The sequence below is a fragment of the Pelecanus crispus genome, chromosome 7 (assembly GCF_030463565.1).
Source record: "Pelecanus crispus isolate bPelCri1 chromosome 7, bPelCri1.pri, whole genome shotgun sequence".
Classification (NCBI taxonomy): domain Eukaryota; kingdom Metazoa; phylum Chordata; class Aves; order Pelecaniformes; family Pelecanidae; genus Pelecanus; species Pelecanus crispus.
Window position 1 is genome coordinate 38,370,223 of NC_134649.1, and position 22,045 is coordinate 38,392,267.

At 47.0% G+C, this 22,045-nt stretch overlaps 2 protein-coding genes across 3 annotated transcripts in view; both read right to left on the minus strand.

The window, feature by feature from the left end:
• ABTB1 (ankyrin repeat and BTB domain containing 1) overlaps positions 1-12,951 on the minus strand; it is a 28,210-nt gene extending 15,259 nt beyond the window's left edge. Inside the window, exons 1-7 of one of the 2 annotated variants that reach the window (XM_075713575.1) lie at positions 12,866-12,951; positions 10,830-10,892; positions 9,763-9,818; positions 8,613-8,757; positions 6,677-6,836; positions 5,714-5,759; positions 4,579-4,695 (exon numbers count right to left, since the gene is read on the minus strand). In XM_075713575.1, the coding sequence (XP_075569690.1) occupies positions 4,579-4,695; positions 5,714-5,759; positions 6,677-6,836; positions 8,613-8,757; positions 9,763-9,818; positions 10,830-10,892; positions 12,866-12,921 (643 nt within the window). In that variant the 5' untranslated portion in view covers positions 12,922-12,951. Of the gene's footprint in view, positions 1-4,578; positions 4,696-5,713; positions 5,760-6,676; positions 6,837-8,441; positions 8,487-8,612; positions 8,758-9,762; positions 9,819-10,829; positions 10,893-12,865 lie in introns of those variants that run through there. The other variant, XM_075713576.1, reaches the window with a different exon arrangement.
• Positions 12,952-17,948: 4,997 nt separating this feature from the next.
• PODXL2 (podocalyxin like 2) overlaps positions 17,949-22,045 on the minus strand; it is a 30,914-nt gene continuing 26,817 nt past the window's right edge. Inside the window, exons 6-8 of the mRNA XM_075714599.1 lie at positions 20,391-20,452; positions 18,514-18,693; positions 17,949-18,161 (exon numbers count right to left, since the gene is read on the minus strand). Coding sequence (XP_075570714.1) covers positions 17,952-18,161; positions 18,514-18,693; positions 20,391-20,452 — 452 coding nt within the window. The 3' untranslated portion in view covers positions 17,949-17,951. The remainder of the gene's footprint in view (positions 18,162-18,513; positions 18,694-20,390; positions 20,453-22,045) is intronic.

A 22,045-nucleotide genomic window follows, 5' to 3' on the forward strand; every position in this document is an offset into this window, starting at 1 on the left:
TCTCTGCAGTCCTTGTCATCAACTATAGTTGAGGACTGTTGATCAGGCTGCCCCTGATCCCTGTAGGAGCCACTCATACAATGCCTTCCCACTACCACTGACAGCGTCACCTAAAGGTGAAGCCTATGCCAGGGAGTATTTAGTTAAAACAAAGCTGCTTCCATGCCTCTCTGCTCGGCCACATGCTCTCATGGGTCCCATTTCAGCTGTGCCATCCTAACTTCACTCCAGGGGGATTTATTCTTGTTCAGGTAGTAAGTTCTGTGGACCTGAGTCTGTCCTCTACTCTCTACCTGTAGATCCCTAAAGCACAAAGACCCCTAAAACACCTGGACTCCTTAGTGTGCCTGCGTTGTTTGCAAACATTAAGCAAGCATTGCTACCACCACCAAAGAGATCAAATAAACCATACAGACATGGCAACTTCATTTGCCTTTTTCAGACCTAGTGCGTCTTCCTGTCTTGCCCTAACAGCCTACACAAATAGCCTGATAAAGGGGAAGCAAAATACACAACCATACCTTTGTGGTCTTGCTATGACCAAAGTTGCTGTGGACCTCATTGAAGCCAAACCCCCTAAGTTCAAACCACCAGCAGCCCAAAGTATGCCCAGTGTTACAATACTGCTGCCATTGCAGCCTTTCCTCTTTCTGGCCACCTCCCTCCCACAGTTCACTACCCCAGGTTTGTTTTCAGCCTAGCATACTTCGGGGTGAAGATGGAGCATGTTAAGACATTCAAGAGTCCCTGGCATATAGGGAAGCATGTGAAAAAACACAGAGCACCACTGGAAAAGGCAAAGTTGTGGTGAGGAGGGCTCAAGATACTGTTGGGAGCTAGAGAGATGCAGAGTTAACTCTCAAGGACAAAAGAGACAAGCGGCCCCACGCTGAAGAATTCAGAAGAATTTCTGACAGGCATGATTCACCGCATTAAAACCCCTTGCAGGTGAATCACGCCACCCTGAGACCTCATTTTTCCTGACATTTTGCATAGCGTTACATGAGCTTCATCAGATGACTCCACTGGGCCGTGGGCGAAACAAGACCATGATGCGCCACAAAACTTCTCCACCCCCTCCTCCACATTACTGATCCACTCTTCAGATATGCCACCACTGTACCTCAAATAGGCTGAGTATCCCAGAAAGATACTGGAATGGGAAGGATAATTTACCAATACAAGACAGTCAGGTACCATCATTGCTACACACAGAGCTACACCAGCAAGGAGACAGGCTGCTCCAGTAGCACTGAACGGTACCTTCAGATAGATGACTTCCAGGGTAAATAAGCCAAAAGGACACCTGGCACCAACACAAACAAGACGGTGCATTTTCTTGAAGAGCTCTGCCTGCTTAAAGACCAGCGTGACAGAAGGAAATTTCTCACTGTGCAATTAGAAATTCTTTACGGCAGAGAAAATAATTTATATTCACATAGTGCCTATTATAACAGTCACCAAATCAATCGGGCTCTGTAACCACTAATGGACCCAGCAAGTTTTAAGTAGTAGTCGAGTGAGAGTTCTTCTCTTGGGATCTACAAAGCATCTGTGCACTTTCATAGTGACATGAAAGAACAGTGATTCGTCTGAGAAGCACATCTATCATGAGACGTTTCAGACACTGCATCTCTCAAATCCAAGTGCACAGCATTTGGTATCAAAAGCAGCTCTCTCCTAACAGAAACAATAAAAATCAAAGTGACAGAACAGGAATAAGCTGTTGGCTGCAAGTGAGCAGCAGGGACCATCACCTTCTTGCAAGAAGTAGGAATGAAGGGTTTTCTGAAAAAAGCAACATAAACAATGCAAGGAGCTAGAGGGAATAACTCAACTACAGTTGAGAATGAAGCATTTTGTCCTTCTTCCCAGTCTAGCCCAGCTGTATAGCACTGAACGTCACCTACCAATTCATCAGCTGCCTTTGTTTCCACTGCTCCATACTTCTTTGTGTCTTTTGTTTCAATTGAGCCAATGCACCATAAAAAATAAAAGCCACAAAAAACCCCACCGAACTCCCAAACCTTTCCAAAATGAAGCTACACTCAGATACCTGCCTTATACATCCTCCTCCCAATGCCACAACTAGCTATAACCACAGATTCTGTACATCTAGGGCCTCTGCTATGACGGCAAGCATTACAAACCCTGCTCTCAACCTTTTTGCCCTAAAACTTGTAGAAATAACTGCAAAACATTTAATTTCAAATACCTCTGCTTCTAAAGGAAGGATTACGGCTTAATCTGGACAAACCCCATCTGAGCTCTTCCAAACACTGCAAGAGTTTTTTCTTGTTATAGCCACAATATACATGTGGGGGAAAATATGCAAGCATCCACACTGAAGCCTGTCTCAGGGGCAACAGAAGGCACTGGGTCATCCTCTTCAGGGTTTTAATAAACTACTGTCTGTGCATGCCAAGATACTAAGTGCTTTTAAAATGCTGCTTAACTCTAGATAATGAGATTGGAGAGACTGCAATTATCCACTGGAGCTGCACAGGATTGAGTTCACGTTGTTTTGTTAGGCACATTTCAAATTTACAACACAGATGCAAGACACGACCCGGCTCTGCAGACCTGAATCAGCTGCCTATTCCACAGAAAGCACTTTGAACAAGCAGAGATACCTAACACACTAGAAGGAACAGCAATGCTTTGTCAAGTGCCAGACATGATGTGATCCAGATCTTTCCCGATTTTTAACTTTTATAATTCTTGTATGTATTATTTTCTCGAGAATCAAGTTTTCCTGGCTTCCACATTAGATCTGATATGAGAAACAAACATTTAACAGATCTATCAGCAGGTCTGTCTATTCACTTGAATCCAACCTGTCACAAATAAAATTAAGCCTAGTACTTCCATCAGTGTTTTAGACCACCCATTGATTATGTCTTCTGTCAGGCCTTAGAAATGAAGAACAACTGTTCCCTCCCAAAGAACACAGACATTAAATTATTTCTCCAGTACCATTCAGGAAGTTTGTATTATCACATTTGCAAGTGGAACTTGTATCTGAAGCTCCCAATCAACCTGAAACATCGCTTCACCATTTTCCATTTTTGAACCCCACCAAGAAGTCAGTGTTTTTGCAGTTCATGAATTTAACCACTGGACTTCACAATCCTTAGGTTGCCAATGACATGCTATGCAATGGCTTCAGGCAGCTAGCTAACTAGCAAACTATCCACTTTATTTTCCTCCCACAACCTAATATGAGATTTTAACTTGGGTATTAAGGTGGAACAGTCGCCTCCAGGGTCTCAGTTAGACCCTGGGAGAAAAAAAAAGAAAAAAAGGGGGTGGGGGTTGGGGGAATCTCCAGCATCTCACTGGATTACTCTGATATCAAAAGATGCCACAAGATAATTCTGTTATCTGATTATCTGAGTAGTTTAAATTTTCTAGTCATGGTACTTATCACCACTCCTCTTTTCCACCACTTAATATACAAACTGATATGTTACACTACTTGTAGCAAGAAAATAAGAAATGCATTTCTCATCTCTTCAGATGCATGCCTACATTTGTGCTTACACAGAAGAGGTAAGGCTTATCATACAGCTTCCATGATATAAGGACTTCCACCCTGGTCTACATGGGAACAGCTGTACTGTGGTAACCTAGTACCCCACCACCACCAAACAACTGCACATGCCTAAGGTGAGACACACATATGGTAGTAGCTTCCATGTGATTTACAGATGAGGAATTTCTTGAGCCAGAAGTATTGCCTCTATCTGTTAAGGCCTGCAACTTCAGGAGGCTGAATAATCAGAACTCATAATTCAAAAGGGAAGGATGGAATAGCTACACCCTCACCTCTTAGATCAAGGAAGAAGATGCTATTGACTTAAATGCTACAGACTAGATTCTCTTCTCAAACCAAAATTAACTTGACTGAAGTAAAGGAGTTAACTCTGAGCATGGAATGACAATCAGATATTTTCAGGCTGAAGTTTTTGTTACCAGATAATTTTTTTTAAACTTAATGACTAACACCACTTTGCCCTACTTGTGCTGTTTTGATTCTTCTTCACCTGTCCTTTAGCTTCAACTAAGGAGATGAATGATAAACTGCAACTGCTGGTTTTCATGCAGTAAGCTGATGTCATGATTAAATCACAAGCTCTTTGGATAACAAAAAGCCCTTAAACAGAGGATTGTGTCATTTAAGATTTGGCACATACCTGTATTATAAATACACACATGCTTCTAGAAATACTTCTCTGCTCTTAAAAAAGCGTTATATCTCTCTTTGCATTCATTTTGACCCAATTATCAAATCTTTTACTTTGGTTAGGGGTCAGACAAATGCAGAAAAGGACTTTTTATTGTACATATTATATCTCCCCAGGGATTTAAACAAGCTTCTCTGCTGAGAGGCACTTCCCGATATACCCCACAGTGCTCCACTGAATGTCTGGCAACTATCATGTAAACATGGGAATTCCACAACAGAATCATTTTCTGGAAGCCCCAAGAACACCATGAAACATCCACCATCACACTTTCCTCTTTCTCCCTGAAAGGACACACAGGCACAGAGACAACAGCAAGTAAAATGCTTACCAAATTCATAGACTTTTTTACATTTGGTCTCCAAATCGTCTATGAGGTCCTGCAGCCGACACTGCTTGGCTAACCTCTTGCAGTCATTTACATATTCTACGTCGATATCAAGACGACCTGCCAAGAAGAAATGCAGCCAGCTCTTTTAACCCATACCACTTAGGTGTAAAAATGGCAAAATCAGGGATTGAAGACTTGACGGCACAGAAATTCAGTAATTAGACACATTGCCTCACTTCTCAGCATCCCATTACAACTCAGTGCAAGAAGCTAAGACTTGGTACCCCGCTGTCCACCACTTCGATGAAGCTCCGTCTGGCATCTGATTCACATTCCCACTTTCCAGTGTCTACCCTAACAGCTTCATTCAAGATGCCAAAGAGTGAACAGGCTTACGCAAAAAATGCCTAATTCCCTCAGAAAAGAACAAAAGAGCAGCACAATAGCAGCATGCATGACTGCCACCATTGGCTATCTAGTTTAGGACGAGAAAATACTTCAGGCTCATGAGCTGTCATCCCAGAATCTTTTACCATCACTGAAAACGTGGCGAGGAACATTTCTGAAAACACTGGACTGGGGAAGGAGAGCCTTGAAGATAAAGTTATTTTCTGGCACCACCTCCTGGCCTGAAACAGTTCAGCAGTTAGCATGCCTACAAGACAACATTTGGCATTTTCATAGAAGGTTTAAGATCAACTTCTGTTCAGAAAAAAATATTAGAAAGTAGTCAAATCATTCAGCACACACTGCTCAGGTCTGCCAGACTGAAAATGTCCTACATGCTGGCTTTTCACCAGCATAGGGGATTGTTATCCCAGATGACAGATTTACCTTCCTTAAGTTAAAAATACATTCTCTACATCCATCCAACCAATCAACCCAAGCTGATTTTTTCTTTTTAATTGACTGTATAGTTATGGGCAGGACAACAACTGGCAAAAGGTACAAACAACTTGGAAGAGATAGCGATTGCTCACATTCTCCCTTTCTGCCAGCAGAGAGGATGTGTTGGCGACTCATGCACCCAAACACGGCTGTCTGCAAGCCTGTGCCACCAAAACAGTGCTATGGCAGAGGCACAGACAGCTGCCCACCAGCCATGAATATGTACACTAGACAGTAAGTAATTTACCTGTGTATAGATACTGCAGAAGAGAGCCAAAGGCTGCTGGATTAATCTAAAATAAAACATGAGAAAGCTACCTTTAGAATTCCCAGGAACTTAATAACAAGCTTGAAACTTGCCTGAATACAAACATGATCCTGAGCAAGTCAAACCCCCCCCCTTTAAATAGCAACTTGTATAGTGCACCCCATTTTCTTGCTCCTCATGTAACTAATGCTGCCACTCCACCTGGCTTACACAGCTCTTTAAATGCATCAACTGATACTAATCCATGTGCCTAGGGGGACAGGACCTGACTAATGGAGGTGCTCCAAAGACACAGTTGTAACACAGGCTCTGTAAAATCCAGTCTTTCACTGGTCGCAAACATTTCCACCTCTTCTTAATTTGAGAGGAAAGCCATGCTCTTGTACAAAGAGAAAGGACAGACGTTAAGCAATGTCCTGAGAAACTGGAAGTATGTTTGTCATGAGAGGTTTTGCACGACCACAATCAAGCTATAGAAATGTATGCCAGAGTATCGGTGATTAATGGACTGAATGCACTTATGGCCTATTTAGTTCTTGCTGCAAAGGCAACAAAAGGGACTCAATTAGTGCCAATTATGGAGGTGACGTCTTCACCACAGACCACCTGTCCACCAGGAATTAGACAGACTCAACTCTTCCCACAGAGGAGTCGTGACGCAGCTGGCAGATGGTAACAGCTACCTGCTACTGCAATTAAGATATGTTTGAGCCCATGACAGAGGGAACAAAGGGGAAGTATGCAGTCTACAGCCTTTTGTTATCCGAATAAGATTCTATGTTATTGCATAAATGCCTCCACAAGACCCTCTCCTTGACTAGGGTCATTCTGAGCTCCAAGAGCTATTGACTGTGGAAGCTAACCCTCAAATTGTCCTTCCTACTCATTTTTCTTACCCAGTTGAAAAAGAAAGGAAAGAGCTGGAAGCACAGCCTTGCTCACCAGTGGATGCTTCAACACTATCATGTTCTTCCCCTTCCATTTGGTCTCAAACATTTCTGCAAAGTAGGCGCTGCGAGCACTGAGAATGCAGCGGTGGGCACAGAAAGATTTGCCATGAACAATGAAAACGATGTCGCTTTGGTAACCCTGCTCCAGCAACCTGTAAAGAACAAACAGAGGGGAAATACATGCTCCCTCCAATGACTCAAAGAAGTTTCGTTAGTGCAAGAGAAAGGCTGGAGAATGAAACCTTCCTGACTCAGGTGAATCCCTGAACACAGGGAACAGATTTTAAAGAGGAACTAGTTGGCCCCAAACACACCTCTAAAGATTAATCCTGCTTTTAAATTGTCAGATGACAAAAAGCCCTACACAAGCACACATTTTCAAAAAGAATTACAAAGGTATGACTTTCCTGCTCTCTGGCCACTGTCAGTATGCAGCAAATAGGAGAGAACTTGATGTCACCCACCCTCAGAAGAAGGAAGGATGTTACAGGCATGAAATACAGGCAATTACCACATCAGAGATGAACCTTTATTTATGATTGCACGCCCATACCCTCATTCTTTAAAAGGAAAAAACCCAAGATTGCTACTTCTAGAGTTTATGGCAACCATAACTGGTGTTTCCTAATGCCCATCACCCCTTGTGTATATCTCCTCACGAATATCCCCGAAAGGTCAAATCAGGCAGACATCAGGCATCATACTCCTTTAGAGAGAGCAGGACTGGTGCACAGAAAGGTGTGGGGTCACACAAGGAGATGATGTCAGAACCGGGTCTTGAATGCTGATCTCAACCTACTGCCGCTAGGACATCCTTCCTACTAGTGTCTTGCCCAAAACAAAATTGAAGCAGTTAGGTGTTTATTTTTTGCCCCCTACTGTTGCCCTTTGTTTCAATTTTAACACAAGGTCTGTCTGGAATGAGACGCAGAAAACAGCACATTTTAGTTTTCATGTACACTCAACCCTGCATAATCTAAGACACACACTAGCCAGGGGAGTGATAAATCACCTGGCAAAATTCTACTTCCTTGAAAGGCAGAATCTGATTTTACTCAGATAAATGAGCTTCCTTCCTCCTCTCTTTCCCCACAGCTTTAGAAATTAGGACTCTGTAGCAATAGGAAGATTGTCAGACCTTTCTAGGACTTATTTGCTCTCCGATTTTGAAGATACAGATGCTGAAACCTTGGGGGTTTTTTGTTTTTTTTTTTTTTTGAAGTCAGTCCAATGGAGGCGGGGCGGGGGGGGGGAGGTGCAGACCACCCGAAAAACAAGTCTGTGTAGTAACATCAGAACTACCAGGGTAGAAGAACAGCAAGAAGAAAAGATTGATGCTATTCTTCTACTCCTAGAGCAAGTTAGGCTTCTTCTCAAGCTCTAGGCTAAGACTACAAGGTGTGACAGGCAACTTTCAGAAACATCTTAAAATTAAAACATTTTAATGAACAAAAAGAAAGAACCGAGCACTCTCTCTGTAAGTCAGTTTGAGGCTTCTTAAGGTGCTCTGTCTCAGAAATGAGAGACCAATTATCACTGCTGGAAACCTCAGCTTGCAGAAAATAGCACTTCAGGCCTGAAACTTAATTTCAGTTGACATATTATCATAAATTGCTGATGTGGTTTTAGTGATCTGATTTTGGTTTAACAGTCAAGGATGACAGTCTAATGCTTCTGCATTATAAAGACCAGCTTTCTGTTGGCTCTGGAGCCTGTACCTAAGTCACTGAAGGCTATTATTTTAAATGCACACATACCTGGAAGCCATGCCTTATGGCACAAAGGAACATCCCTTAGGAAGTTCTACATGCCCAGGAATGAGACAGGGTACTGCTCATCTGCCCTTAACAGACAGCTTGAATATCCAGGTTAACAACAAACAAAAGATGACAGAATGCATTGCACATGGAGCTGCCTCATCTGCTTACCGCTGTAGGAAGACATCATAGTAGTCTCTCTTCATGCACTTTGCCGTGATTTGTTTGTATTCCTTCAGCAGACGTCGGATGGCATCACTCAAAGCTCCATACAAACAACGTTCCCCATCAAAAGTGTTTGCCTCACATTTCGCTCCTGCAAAATGATCACAGGTACATGCCAGCAGGCAGTTACATCTTTCCCCAACAAGTGTCCCTGAATGGTCACTAAACGAGCATGACTTTTGGCTGGTGACACATTTCACTGTGATCTCCTATACTACTGAGCATATTTACAAAAACTAAGCTCCCCTTACATGTGTATAACCTAAAGCTGTTCTCCCACAGCAAAATCCCTTTCTGAAGTCACGATGCACTTAAACTGACCCTGGTAATAAGCCTCTCAGTATGGCTCCAGCAGCGTTCTGGAAGAAGAATCTCACTGTACAAAGAGTACAATCACTGACTGGACTTTTAACAGCTCCTCCTAGAAAGCATTTCTGCCTTGCACAAAGCGAGAGATGCCTCTTAGGTTGGACTCTGCCAGAAATTTGGAGGGTACTTGCATTTTGCTATTTTAGATTACACAAGTGGTTGATTAAGATGCTCCAAATGCAGTGGAAGAGACAAACCTTTTGAGATCTAACTCTGCACTCTGATTCCTCTGCCAGAACGCAGAACATCCCCTACCTACAGGAATTTAGGTGCTGGGAACCAAACAGGCAGGCACTTTGCCTGGAGAGTTTGTCTTACTTTGAGGTTAGTAAAAGCCCTTGCTTTTCACTTTTAAGTCCTGTTTACAAAGCAAGGCTATCAGAAGAGTACAAGAGAGTTTTACACAGACAGTTCTTCAGAAGTACAATTCTTCATCAGCATACTCCCAACAGCAATGGACCCTTGTAAAACATCAGCTGTGATTTCAGAAAGTCATGCTGCCTCAAGTTATCACAGAAAGCTTCCCTGTAGCAAATTCAAGCAGCAAATGGCCTGCAAAAGGGACCATGAAAGTGTGTCCAGGGTTCCCACTGCAGCCTGAGATCGCTGATCAGATGGTTGGTTGTAACAGAAGAAGTTTCCACATGGGACAGCTAAAAGGATATACAATCCCCATGGACAGGATGGAGAAAGATATTGCACCCATAACCAGGAGACTTTTGCTCACCATTGGCTAGAAGATAGCGTACAAGCTCCTCATGTCCACAGAGGCAAGCATAATACCTGACAATAACAAGAGAAAGAAAATTAGAGATACAGTAGGAAGCAAAATTCAGTGTTTGGGTACACCGCAGAATGCAGACCTCAGCACAGAGCTGTCCCTGATAACCTTAGAAGATGACTCCTTGTAGGAGTGAGGAATTGCTACCAAATAGCATAGAAGTCTGACCCCAGCAACAGACTAAGCAGGATCTGATCCCAGCACTCCTAGGCCCTGCTGTCCTGCAAGAAGATCTCAAGGTCTCAATCTGGGTTCAGCATCTTCTGTTGCACCACCAGCTGCCAAATCCATCCTCATTTTAATGGAGTTCATTTCATGGGCACTCAGCAATTCCACTGAATGCTTAAGAACACTCCTTGCTCCTTCTGTTGACAGGTTGACTGCTGCATGCTACGAGGGAACAGCACCCACACTGGATGCACAGCAAATCCACCCCTCAGAGTCCTACTTACGATGAGTTTCGTTTTCTCTTTCACTGTCTAAGCTTTTCATGATTCTCCTTCACAAGGGCCTCAAATTGTCCGACAAACTAGGAGAATCCTGTAACATGCACTGCGGCAGGCAAATGCTAGTCTATCTCTACTTTGGGAAGTTATTCCATACTCTAAATATACTGCAGATGTCTAAATGCACTTTGGAACTGGTATGCGGACAGGTAAAAAGCACACACCCCCCTCCTCAGCACCAGCATGGGGATTCCTCACTACCTACTGCATGTTCGCAGCCTTGCCAGACAGACTGTGATCCCACAGTCAATTTGCATTTCACCAAGCCACCTGAAAAGACATGCTAGAATGCCATAGACTTTGAGGGGGAAAAAGCCTCATCAGGCCAAGAACAGACTGCTTAATCCAGGTAATTTGGTCACAAAATGAATCTGTAGCCAAATCTCCCAAAAAGCAGAACCTGACATGTTTTGTAATGGTGCTCCTAGCTGCTGATGCAGAGAGCGCAAAAGAGCTCTGAAAGCCCTCCCCTCCCGCCCAGCCAGCACTCTAGGCTGCAGGACTCACAGAGGTGTACTGTCCCATTTATCACGGACATTAATTTCCACATCTCGCTGTTCAAGAAGGTATCTGGAAGAAAAGGGAGAGAAAAGTTACAACTTCATGCAGCTACTCACTCAGTCACATTCTCCTCTTTCAAAAGATGTAACTTTGAGTTCATACAGTAACTTCCAAATGACAAGTAACTTCCAAACTTCCAATGACAAGATCTTGCCTTTGACTTGGGGAACTGGCAGCTATGGCTGAAGGTGCATCAGTCAAATCCTCAACCCAAAGAATGGCTGCAGCATGGCTTCCCAGCTCCCTTGAATCTTCAGTGGTGCACACGGGGAAAGAGGGGAATCAAACCCACCTCCTGCTGACCCCTAACACGGCAGTAATTACAAAAAAATTCTGAGCACTTCAGCAGTACCTCCACATTCTCGAACAACTCTCAGAGCCTGGATGCTTACAAATAAGTGGCCAAGTTTACAAGGCCAAGGCTAGACTCCCATCCTGCTTGTGGCTTTTCTTGCCACAACTAACAACATCAATGTCACTCTAGACTGCTCTTAATTCCTGCCGCTTCCTTGTGCTCCACTTGTTGGCTATATCAAATGCTGCCAACACTCCCTCTTTGGCACCTCTAGAAGCCAGCCTTTGCCTTGCACACAAATCTCCTACACAGCCTGGCTCTTGTTATAGCCTGTCCCCAACTACTACAACAACCATCTCTCCTAAACACATGTTAAAGTCCTTCTCAGCCTTCACAAAAATTCTGAAGGGTTTTTTTTTCTTTCCTCATCCACCACATCAGTACCCCCTTTCACTCCCTCCATCTTTCCTGTCTCAAACTTCAGGTTCCTCTGACCACATTTGAAATCCCAAGCAACTCAGCTCCTTTCTACTCAGCCCCATGTGGTCAATTTGTCCTCTCTGCTTTGACAGCATTCCCAGACCGATCATCTCTCCGCTATCACTTCTATACTGGTCATCTTAAAACTCTGCAAGGCCACCTGCAGGGCCCCTCCTTCTACAGTAAATTTGCAATTTACTGTTTGCAATGAATTAATCTAACATGAATACACAGTGTTCCCCAGACCTCATCTATCTGCCTATTTATCCTTCATTAGCGAGCACCTTGAAAGAGAGAGGCTCCTTCTAATTATCTGGGAAGATCTGCATGTTGGGAGCTGGAAGAACCAAGCAAGATCAAGAGGTGAAGAGCATTCTTAGACTCAAACCACGAGATGCAGCAGAAGAGCCTGTTATAAATGCTGGGCCTTTGCATTACAACACGCATTCACCCTGCAGACAACAAGCCCATCTGACTCCTGATCCAAAATCACGGCAGCTAAGCCATACTGCTTCAATATCAGCAAGGAGACTTGACCTGAAATTTAGCAGCCCAGTGATTCTCGGAGATACTACCATAGTCTACAGCACAAGGTATCAAAATACTTCCACAATGATTGCTTTCCAGAGATCTACCTTCCTACCAACGCAAATACAATTTCTAACAGTAGAGAAAGAGCAGCTGAAGAGATTTTTGCAAGAACATTTGCCACAGACAGCATTCATACCAATGGAGTATGCAATAACCACCTGATACTCAGATGCCTGAATTTTAAGAAAAGAGGCATACCTTGTACAAACCTAAGAACAGCTGCGAAGACTCAGCGTACACCCAGTTCCTCTGGGGGAAGAGCCAGGCACGCTTATTTATAAAGCGACAAACTCTCTTTCTCATACCTCAGTTATCTCCTGGCACCCCGGCTGCCCTAGAGAGACCCCAGGCTGCGAGAGACCGCTGCTTTAGCGGCCAGGGGAGGGCCGGGCAGGGCTCCAGGTAAACACGACCCGCGTCCCGGCCCCGGGGGGGCCGCGATGCCGTACCGCGGCACGGCGAGGCCAGGCTGCCCCCCGCCAGGCCCGGCCCGGCCCCGCTCCGCTCCCCCCGGCAGGCGAAGGCAGTTAAAGGCAGCGGCTCAGGCAGGGGGACCCCGGGAACCGCCGCCCCCCCGCCCCGGCAGCCCGGCCCGGCCCGGCCCGGCCCGCCTCACCGCACGCGGCTCACGTCCCCCTTCTTGCAGCTGGTGAACAGGTCGCTGGTGTCCATGGCCGGGGCAGGCCGCGGGGCGGCGGCGCCGCATTGACGCGGAGAGCGGAGGGCAGCCGCAAGGGACCGGGCCGGGCCCGGCCGAGCCGGGGGAAGGGGCCGGCGGGGCAGCGGCGGCGGCGGGACGGAAGCGGCGGCGGATGTAAACACGGGGGCGGGGCGGCGGCAGCGGAGCGGCCCCGCGGCCGACCTGACCTCGCGGCGCGAGGCGCAGCGCCCCCCCGCGGGCTGGAGGAGCAACCACCGCCCGCAGCCCGGCGTGGGAGCGGGGCGCGCTGCTCCGGGACACGCGTGGAAGTGGGGGTGCTGCTGCTGCTGCTCCGGGGCACGTGGAAGGGGGGTCTGCTCTGGAACAGGTATGGGGGGACTGCTCCGGAACGCACCTGAAGGGGAACCTGGTCCAGAAGGTGTGGGGGGGCTGGAACGCATGGAGGGGCGTGCAGTTGCGTGGGGTCCAGCTCTGGAGCGGGTGTGGGATGGGGGAAGCTGGCTGGGGGCACCTGCTCAGGGACACACGTGGCACAGGGGTGTGCACGCATGCAGAGGCTCTGCTCTGCGTCAGAGGCTCCTACTCAGCCCCCCTAGCAGGGGACAGGGGTCCTGTGGGGATGGGGTGGGGGGCACCCCACGGGGGGAGCCAGTTTCCACAGCCCAGGCACCCGGCACGGCTCGGGGCTTCTGCAGCAGCCTGCGGTGGGAGAATTAATGAGTGCTCTGTGGGGAAGGGGCAGCGAGGCTGACCGGCCCCCATCCCGGCAGGGGGACCCTGGCCAACACCACACTAACAGACGCGGCAGACGTGAATTCAGGCAGATGCAACCAAGCAAAGGACTCCGCTCGGGTCAGTGTTCAGACACCCAGCAGGTGTGTTTTATTGCAAAGAAAACAAAACCACAACCCTGTCACTTCCAGGGCCAGACACGAGTGTTTCTAAGTGTTCTCCGGCAACAACGCCGAGCAGTGGCCAGCGCTTGCAGACGGTTTAGGTCCAGCAGGAACGCGGGTGTTGAGAAGAACAGCTGGGAGCCTGGCTGTCAGCCGAGATGAGCCCATGAGGCTCTCGTGAGCCAGCACGGATGAAGGTGCTTGCTGTCTCTGACTGTTCGAGCTGCCCCAAACCCTCTGTGAAGGGGAGAGGTGCTCCTGCGTGGCTGCAAAGGTGGACGGGAACAGACAAGCTGCTGACGGCAGTGGCTGCAGTGGGATCCTGTTGCGATGCTCTAAGGTGCAATAATCCACATGATCATGTACCTCCATTTCACACTGCATCCTTTGCCCGGAGGGATCCTTAAGGTGGTATCTTGAACTGTATTCTCAACCTGCCGTACATACTCCACAGCACAGTTACCAGGTCACTTCTCATTGTTTCTTTACACCCTACATACCATGAGGCGGTCTGCAGGATCTATCACGTGTTGGACTCCACATTATAGACGCTGTTCTAGATATCTGGGCAACATCTGGGAGTAATCTGCAGCTTGGCCATCCCAGACCACATCTGGCCACTGTCCCACAGAGATGGAGAGCCACTGAGCTTGGCCATGCATCGAGCCGATGCCATCGCCGGCGTTCCCCAGGGCGCAGAGCTTCTCACACCAGAACCTGATGCTCTCTCTGAAGAGCCACCTCCATTTCAAGCCAGAGCCTCTGCTTTCTGGCTGTGCTCCCCGGGAGGAGAGGGGGTAAGTGGAGGAGAAAGCTGGGAGATGGAGCTGAGACCCTGTATTGCTACCCAGGGCCTCTAGACTGGAGACTCCAGGGAATGTCCCATCTCATTGCTTTGCAGACACAGACGTCCTCACAGAAACCATCCTTTACGTACTTGGTGTGAGTTCCCCTGCTCACAGGCAAGTCCAGCAGCCCCTTGTGAATAAAGCAGGTGACTGTCCTAGGCAAGTCACAGGAAACAAATACCCAGAGCTAAGAGGGGGGGAAAAAGAAGTCTTTTTTTAATTTTTTGTCTCCAACTCCCAGCAGCCACCAGGTGTCAGTGCGATCAAACGTTTGGCAGATCGGACTACAGTGAAGTCCGAGGAGGTGGAAAAGTTTTCCAGGAATCACTTTGTCTCCTGCATCTGCTCTGCTGCCTGGCACACCACTATGAGAAGTCCAGCTTTGACAGTTTTTGTTAAAAAGAAGTTTAACTACATTAAGGTGATAGAAAAGCTTCCTGTTTACAAATGCTAAGACAAAGTTTCTATTCCTCTTTAAATCCTCCCTGTGCAGAGCTGGAAACCCAAGCACTCAACAACAGAGTAAGTGGGCTATCAACTGCCTCTCTACAGTGCTCCCCAGCCCGCAGGTCCCTGGAGATGACTTGTCTCCGCAAGGCTGGCGGGAGAGGGACAACAGTGCAATCGACTTAACAAGATCAGCCTAGTGCAAAAAAATGATACAGAGAAAAAACAAATGGTAAAGGTATAAAAAGTATTACCAGACTAAGGTGAAATGCTATTAACCAGTAGATTTCTGGAGCTAAACTGAGATCATACAGCCAGGTGCACCCCGTCAGACAGCAGAAAATTGTTCTCAGCCTCATGACGGCCACCCTTAGACACTCTCAAGATCGCCTGGATGCTCCGGATGCAGAAGAGAGCTCTACAGTCTCTGGAAAACCTTCAGGCTATAAGAAGCCAGAAGAGCAAACCAGGGGAACTTGCTAGCTCATTGATAAGCCTGCATAGCCCCCTTAGTTTCTTTAAAGATTGCAAACTTTACATTGGATCAGCAGGTGCTGAGCCCAGCCAGCAGCATTGCTTTATCAGCACCTTGTTGTTTCTCTGAATTAGTAAAGCAGAGAGAAAACAGGGCAGCAAAGCAGCTCCTAGCAATGAAGTGCAACAATGAAGTGTTTTGTGCGTGAACTGATTCACATCTGATTGGTGGCATTATCTTTTTAATAGCCACTGGGCATTAAAAACATATTTAATGAGGATTATTGGACTTGGAAACATTTATATGGTGAAACTTCCTGAAGGCCCTGGCCATGCCAGGCCCCACCCATTATGCTAAGTGCTATACAAACTCAAATTTTAACTCCATGCTTTAATTTACTCACCTTATCGTAAAAACAACTTGCATTTAATCCTGCGAGTCCCAAAGTGCCATCAACACAGCCACTGAACTTGTACAGTTTCACTGCACAGACCCATCAAACTCAGCAGTAGCCATCATCGAGGGGTGGTCAGAGAAGAGCCACATGTGGCTGTCCACGTACATGGACTGTCCCCCATTATCAACTGCTGGGGCAGGAGAAGGAACTCCTCTGAGCAGCTCTGCAACCCTACCAACAAGATACAAATGGAGCTGACAGTCATCATCTCCTATGTAACACAGGGAAAGGTATGGAGGCAAGATAAAACCACTGAAAATTGGAATCTGGATAGGAAACCAAAGGCTACGGTTTCTTGAATCCCTAATAGACTGACATCAACGTGGTCCTACATCGAGGTGATCTGTGATTCAGTTTGTATGCAAAGCGCTATGCAAAATGAAACAACAGACTCTTGTACCTTGACTTTAGGCACTCACATAGGGATGAACATGCTAAAAATATCTATACATACAGGGACAGATTTACAGGCTCAGTGTCAGTGTCTTTCTGTACAAAGGTTCCCTTAACGACCAAATGCGAAGCTGCATCTTGCAGTAAGCATGTATGCAGATCACCGTAACAGAAATACTGTTGCCTCTGACCAAAGCAAGTCCCTCAATCCCCCGATGACAGAAGAAACAAGTGTTCTGGGATTTCAGGCTTGACAGTAGTTCTGAGTCTCAGTTTAGGCAGGGCTCAGACAACAATTATGCATATTCACGTGCCTTTTATCACACCTCTTCAGGGAGCTGGAGCCTCAAAGTTGCCTGAGGCATGCCTGAGAAACATTCATTGGGGAGCTCTTAGATCTGATTCTCATCTCATCTGAACTGGCTTTTACGCTTGCTTAAGTGCAGTGATTTTAAAGATGTTACCCCGATTTACACCTATGGGACATTAAACACTTCCCCCCCCTCAGGGCAGGATGCTGAAAAGGAAACAAAAGGACCAGAAAATTATCTGAGCCTTTACTTTTCTCCCTGTTTAAAAAGTTTCACATAGTCTTTACATTTACCTCAAAAAGACCAACTGAAACTAAACTATCCTGGAAAACAGAACAGGAGTGGAGAAGGCCTGCTAGTCTAAAACTGAGACCTAAGACAAGGGATACTTCACTGCTGATTTCACAGGCTGTTGCGTGAAAGCAGCAGGTAAATGTCCTTTTTGAGCAACTCTCCAACCTAAAGCAGGTTCCCAGCTAAGATGCTGCACCATGGCACTGAATTCTCTGCAATCAGTCAAGCAAGGGTAAAGTGCTCAAACTTTGCAAACTCAGCTTAGAGCTGTGGAGCTGAAAAAGGGAGTGGGGCTATTTGTTGTGCAAGGGGGGAAATGAGATGACAAAGGGATGTTTTCCCCAGATGTAAACATCAACCCATCTAATTAGGAGCTGAATGCTAGAGCACTAAAAAAAAAAAAAAAATCTCTTTTCACACATGGAACACAAACTCTGCCCAGGACATTGACCGAGTCTTGGCTCCCCTCCATCCAGAACACACAGGTTTTACATGATCTCAAGGTCAGGATCTGGCTGCCGTAGTTCCAGCTGGACTCCCAAAGTGAATTTACTCCCCGAAGCTGGACTCTTGGTGTCAGACTTAGCCTCACTGCCTTGCTTCTCAAGCCCAGCCACTCTCAGCGACTACCAGAGAGCTACAGTAAGTGCATTTAAAGGTGATGAAAGCATTGGTGCTACTGATAGGAATACACACAGAGACCTACACACCCACCCCTCCCGCTTCCCTCTGTTCAGTGATCCTCCTGGCTCCAAGCCTCAGACGCAGGCTCAGGACTTCTATCGGAAAAACTTGCCCAAAGACTTGACACGTCCCAAGCCTTTAAGAAGTTCCTGAGAAGCCACCTGATCCCATGGTCCATCAGTCAAGACAGGAGACAGACAAGTGCATTTAAGGGGGTGGTTCCCTCCCTTCTTTTTCTAAAGATGCGTATCTTCCTCAAACACATCCACATCCTCGCTCGCCTGCTTATTGATCAGGACATCCCAGCTGTCAGGGCCATTGATCGTGTTTCCACCGTTCACGCTTGGCTTCTTCTCCTGCATTTCGGACTGGCTGTCACTGGCCACATCCAAGGTGGGGTTGTCATGGCAGCCATTCTCAACAAAGCGCAGCTCCTCGCCGTGTGACTAAAAAGGACAAGAGGAACACAAATGGAGACAAAGGAGGACAGGTCTTAATGCTGCTGAGAAGCACAATCAGACCAGGCTGTAAGGGTCACTGAGGACTTTACAGGATCAGTGGGAAAAGGTAAATTTACTCCTAGCCCAGCCCTCACAGTGGAAACGAGCTGTCCCGAGCACAGCAAGAGACAGGTTTGCATCTCTCATACGCCTGAACGGGCTCCCTTGCTGCTCCAGCAGTGTATCCAGCTATGTCCAGTAAGTGCACAGGGGAAAACAATCTCCCTCTTAACTTTTCAATCCCCTCCATCCCAAGGACTAAGAGTCTAGCCACCTTCTCCACCTGTCCAGTGCTCACCATGTTCTTCATCTTGGGCAAGCGTCTCTGCCAGCAGTTGTATATGAGCCCCAATACAATGATGATGGCACAGATGGAGCCGATGATCACCAGTACCACAAAGAGTTTCCCATAATCGCTGCGTGTCTGGTTGGGGTGTGACTGGCAGCTTGTGGTGGTTGAGTAGTTCTGGATGCCAATCTGGAAGGAAGAAAAGGGTACACTAAATCCCCTGGCCTGCAGTCAGGTGGAATCCTATTCAGACTTTCCAGGGTCCAAATACAGAACCATCACTGTGGGCAGAAGAACTAAAGCCAGGGTTGGGGAGTCAGGATGTACACTGTCTTACATGACTAGAAGGCACATAACTAAATTTAACACCATCCTCTGTGAAAGCTGGCATGTCAGAAAATGACAGTAGGCACAATCTTATCTTATCACCTGCACAAGGATCACACCTATGTGCAAGACAAGGAGGCTTTCATGGGAGAAAGTACCCAAGATTAAGAAGAGTTCCTAAGACAAACTATGGACCACTGATGGGTGCTGTGGCTTTGGTGATTGTTTGACAGAGAATGTAACCATAATAAATAGGTTTCCATTAAAGCTGTGGTCCTAAGACGGCATAGCGGTCTTTCTGAGGTCTTGAAAGTGGACAGCTGCCTGCTAATCCAAAAAGCTTAGGAATAGCTGCCCTAGAAATGGGCCCCCAGCAGTTGTCAGCAAACAAAGCCCAGCGCCAGTTCCAGTGACTTGGCAGATTCCAAACAGGTTACATATCAATTCAATAGTAAGTATGACAGGTATAAGAGAATGTCCTCCCTCCTCCTTCCAAGCTCATGCTAGCACAAGGTCAGTGCAATGAGCAGTGTTTCATTATTGATAGAGCCAGAGAGTTGGAGGCAGGTGGCGAGGCTGCTCTGGTAGGATGCACGTTAACATAGGGTCACAGTTGCACAAAGAAGTCAAACCTTGCACCAACATAAATCCTTCTTTCTGGACAGTTCTAGCTGCTGATACTTCAGTCACACAATTTCTACAGGGTTGGCTTTTCGCACTTTCTCTGGTGTAAGCCAATCAATACAAGCACTGAGCACTTAATTTGCTTTGTCTAACTGCACCAGTTTGTTAGGTCAGGGAAAAACCTGAGAGCAGACAGCCAGCAAGGCAGTGGCCCAACTCTGCTGCTAAAGTCAGCGCAATTACTCCAGTAGCGTAAAAAACCCAAGCAGAATCAGGCCCTCGGTGCCTACATATCCCATAGGCCTAAGGGGCAAAGTCAGAGATCATGGGACTAATCTGCCCTTATCTCTACCCTCTTCCAAGCTGTCCAGGGTTAGAGGGGAATAAGCGAGGGCTAGAGGCAGCTGGGAGTGGAGTCTGGCATCCATTGCCTCTGGTCCTCTGCCAGCCCTTGGGTAGGCAGTTGTCTAAAGGAATGAAACGCAGACCCTGGGATTGCTGGAAGGTGTGTGAACGTGTCCCATCTAGTACAGGCACCTCTCCCACCTCATTCAGCAAAGCCTGAGCAGCCAATGTATGTAAATCAGCTGTAGCGTGAGCAGGGCTCTGCAGCACTCACATCGCCACAGGCAACAGCGTAGAAGGGATGAGACCAAGTATCCCAACAAAATGAATGTGTGAAAAGCAGCTTCACAACCAAGCCAGAAAAGCAGGGAGGGAATAACCCACAGTTACTCTCTTAATGGGAGCAGACATTTGATGGCCTGGCAGCTACCACAGAGGGGAGAAGGGCGTTTGCCAAGTGTCTGACTCATCTGTTTGCCCGCTGTGGGTTCAGCACTCGGTTAGACTGATATACGGTCCCAGTTTTCAAGGTGCTTATTTTAATTGTATAGCTAGTCTTAACAAATGGATGCAAGCAGACAGGCTCTTACCTCAGCTAAGCTCCTCTTAACATCCCCCAGTGCCGTGAGAACATCTTTTGTAGGGATGACGCCTGTAAAGAAGGAGAGGGAGAGATCAGTACTGCTCTCAGCTCAGGTTAGCTCAGATAGATTTACTCATCACTGTGAAATCCCCAACAGAATGGAGGCAGGGGAATGCACATTTTTGTTCATTGGCACTTTATGTTAGGAGGCTGAAAGAATGCAAGGACCACAACCAAGGGTACTTCCAAATGTTCTTTGAAGGGGGGAAAAAAATCCAGGCACGTACTGATACCGGAGGCACCTAGGTGCCCTTCCCACAGCCACAGAAGCTCTCAGGATCTGTGTCTACTCTAGGAGCAAGCAGCAACACCCAAAAAGTCATGGAGGCAGGTACCTATGCTGCCCGATCCAGCCTCCCTGTCCCTGAGCTGCAGCACTCAAGATATTCCCACAGAGCTCCATGCTCACCTATCACAACCTTTAGCAGGTGCGTTTTGTTCTGCAGGACACCCTGGCAAGGTGGTGTGCCTGGCACAGCAGCAGAGGCTGCAGGAGATGTGCTGTAACAGCTCCACTCCCAGCAGGAGACAGCTTCAGCCAGGGAGCCACCAGCCCATGCTGAGCCACCCCTTCCTGGGACCCTCCTTCCCTAACAGCTCCCAGGATGCTCTCCAAGCCAGAACAGGAGCAGTCAGAGAGGATTTAGAGGCTGAGGCCCATTTCTCCCTTCACTTTTACAGGATTAAAAAGAGGAACTCAACAAAAGCTTGATTATTCAGAGCAGAAAATACTTTGGTTCCTGAGGTTTCTAAACTCAGGGATATCTCCCAGCCTGGCTGTGCTTCTGGAGTTCAGACCTGTTTTCTCCTCCAGGAAGCAGGATGTCCCCTCTCATGATGGCATGAAGGTTTTAGTTTAGAAGACCAAATGCTCACCAAAGCCTTTTCACTGGCACATGCTCCAGTCCAAGGACTTGAGAGAGATGCAATGATTTAAGACATCGATGCAGCAAATACCACTTAAATGTTAGCTCTATTTTCCTATCACCGTGGGGCATTTTAGAATACCGTTGGGTTTTTTTCATATAGGTCATAATGTCAACATTAGAGGCCTCCATCACTAAGCAGGCAGCACAAGCGGTACAGGAAAAGCACCCCCTACCAAAAGAGATGGTAAAATGTTCCAGTCCAGCCCACCTTCCACCGTCAGCTTTTGTTTCTTTGGGGATGCAGGGGAGGCACCATCAGGACTGGCCCAGTTCGGACAAGACTTAAGAAGTGTTAAGGTAAGAAGTGAACTAAGAGCAGGCTGTTGTGCCCTGCCATTGCAGTGGCCTGCCCGTGGAGGAGAGTATATAAGCAGCAGGATAAAGCTGACAGATGCTTTTGTGAAGGCAACCCAGGGAGGGAGCAAAGCAGGAGGCAAAGCACAGAAGATGGAGCTTCATGCAAGTGGTGAGGGACAAGCCAGAAGGCAGACGTGAAGAAAAAAGGTCTTATGTCCTCAGTCCCCCTCTATCCCTCAAGTCCAGTTAACATTGCAAACTGGTGGGATTGAGATGGACTGGAGAACAAAAGCTCCTTCCAACATGGCTGAGCACCTCCATTTGAGAGCCCCTTAAATACACCCCCCCATCACGGGAAGGCTCCTTCTCCCAGCAC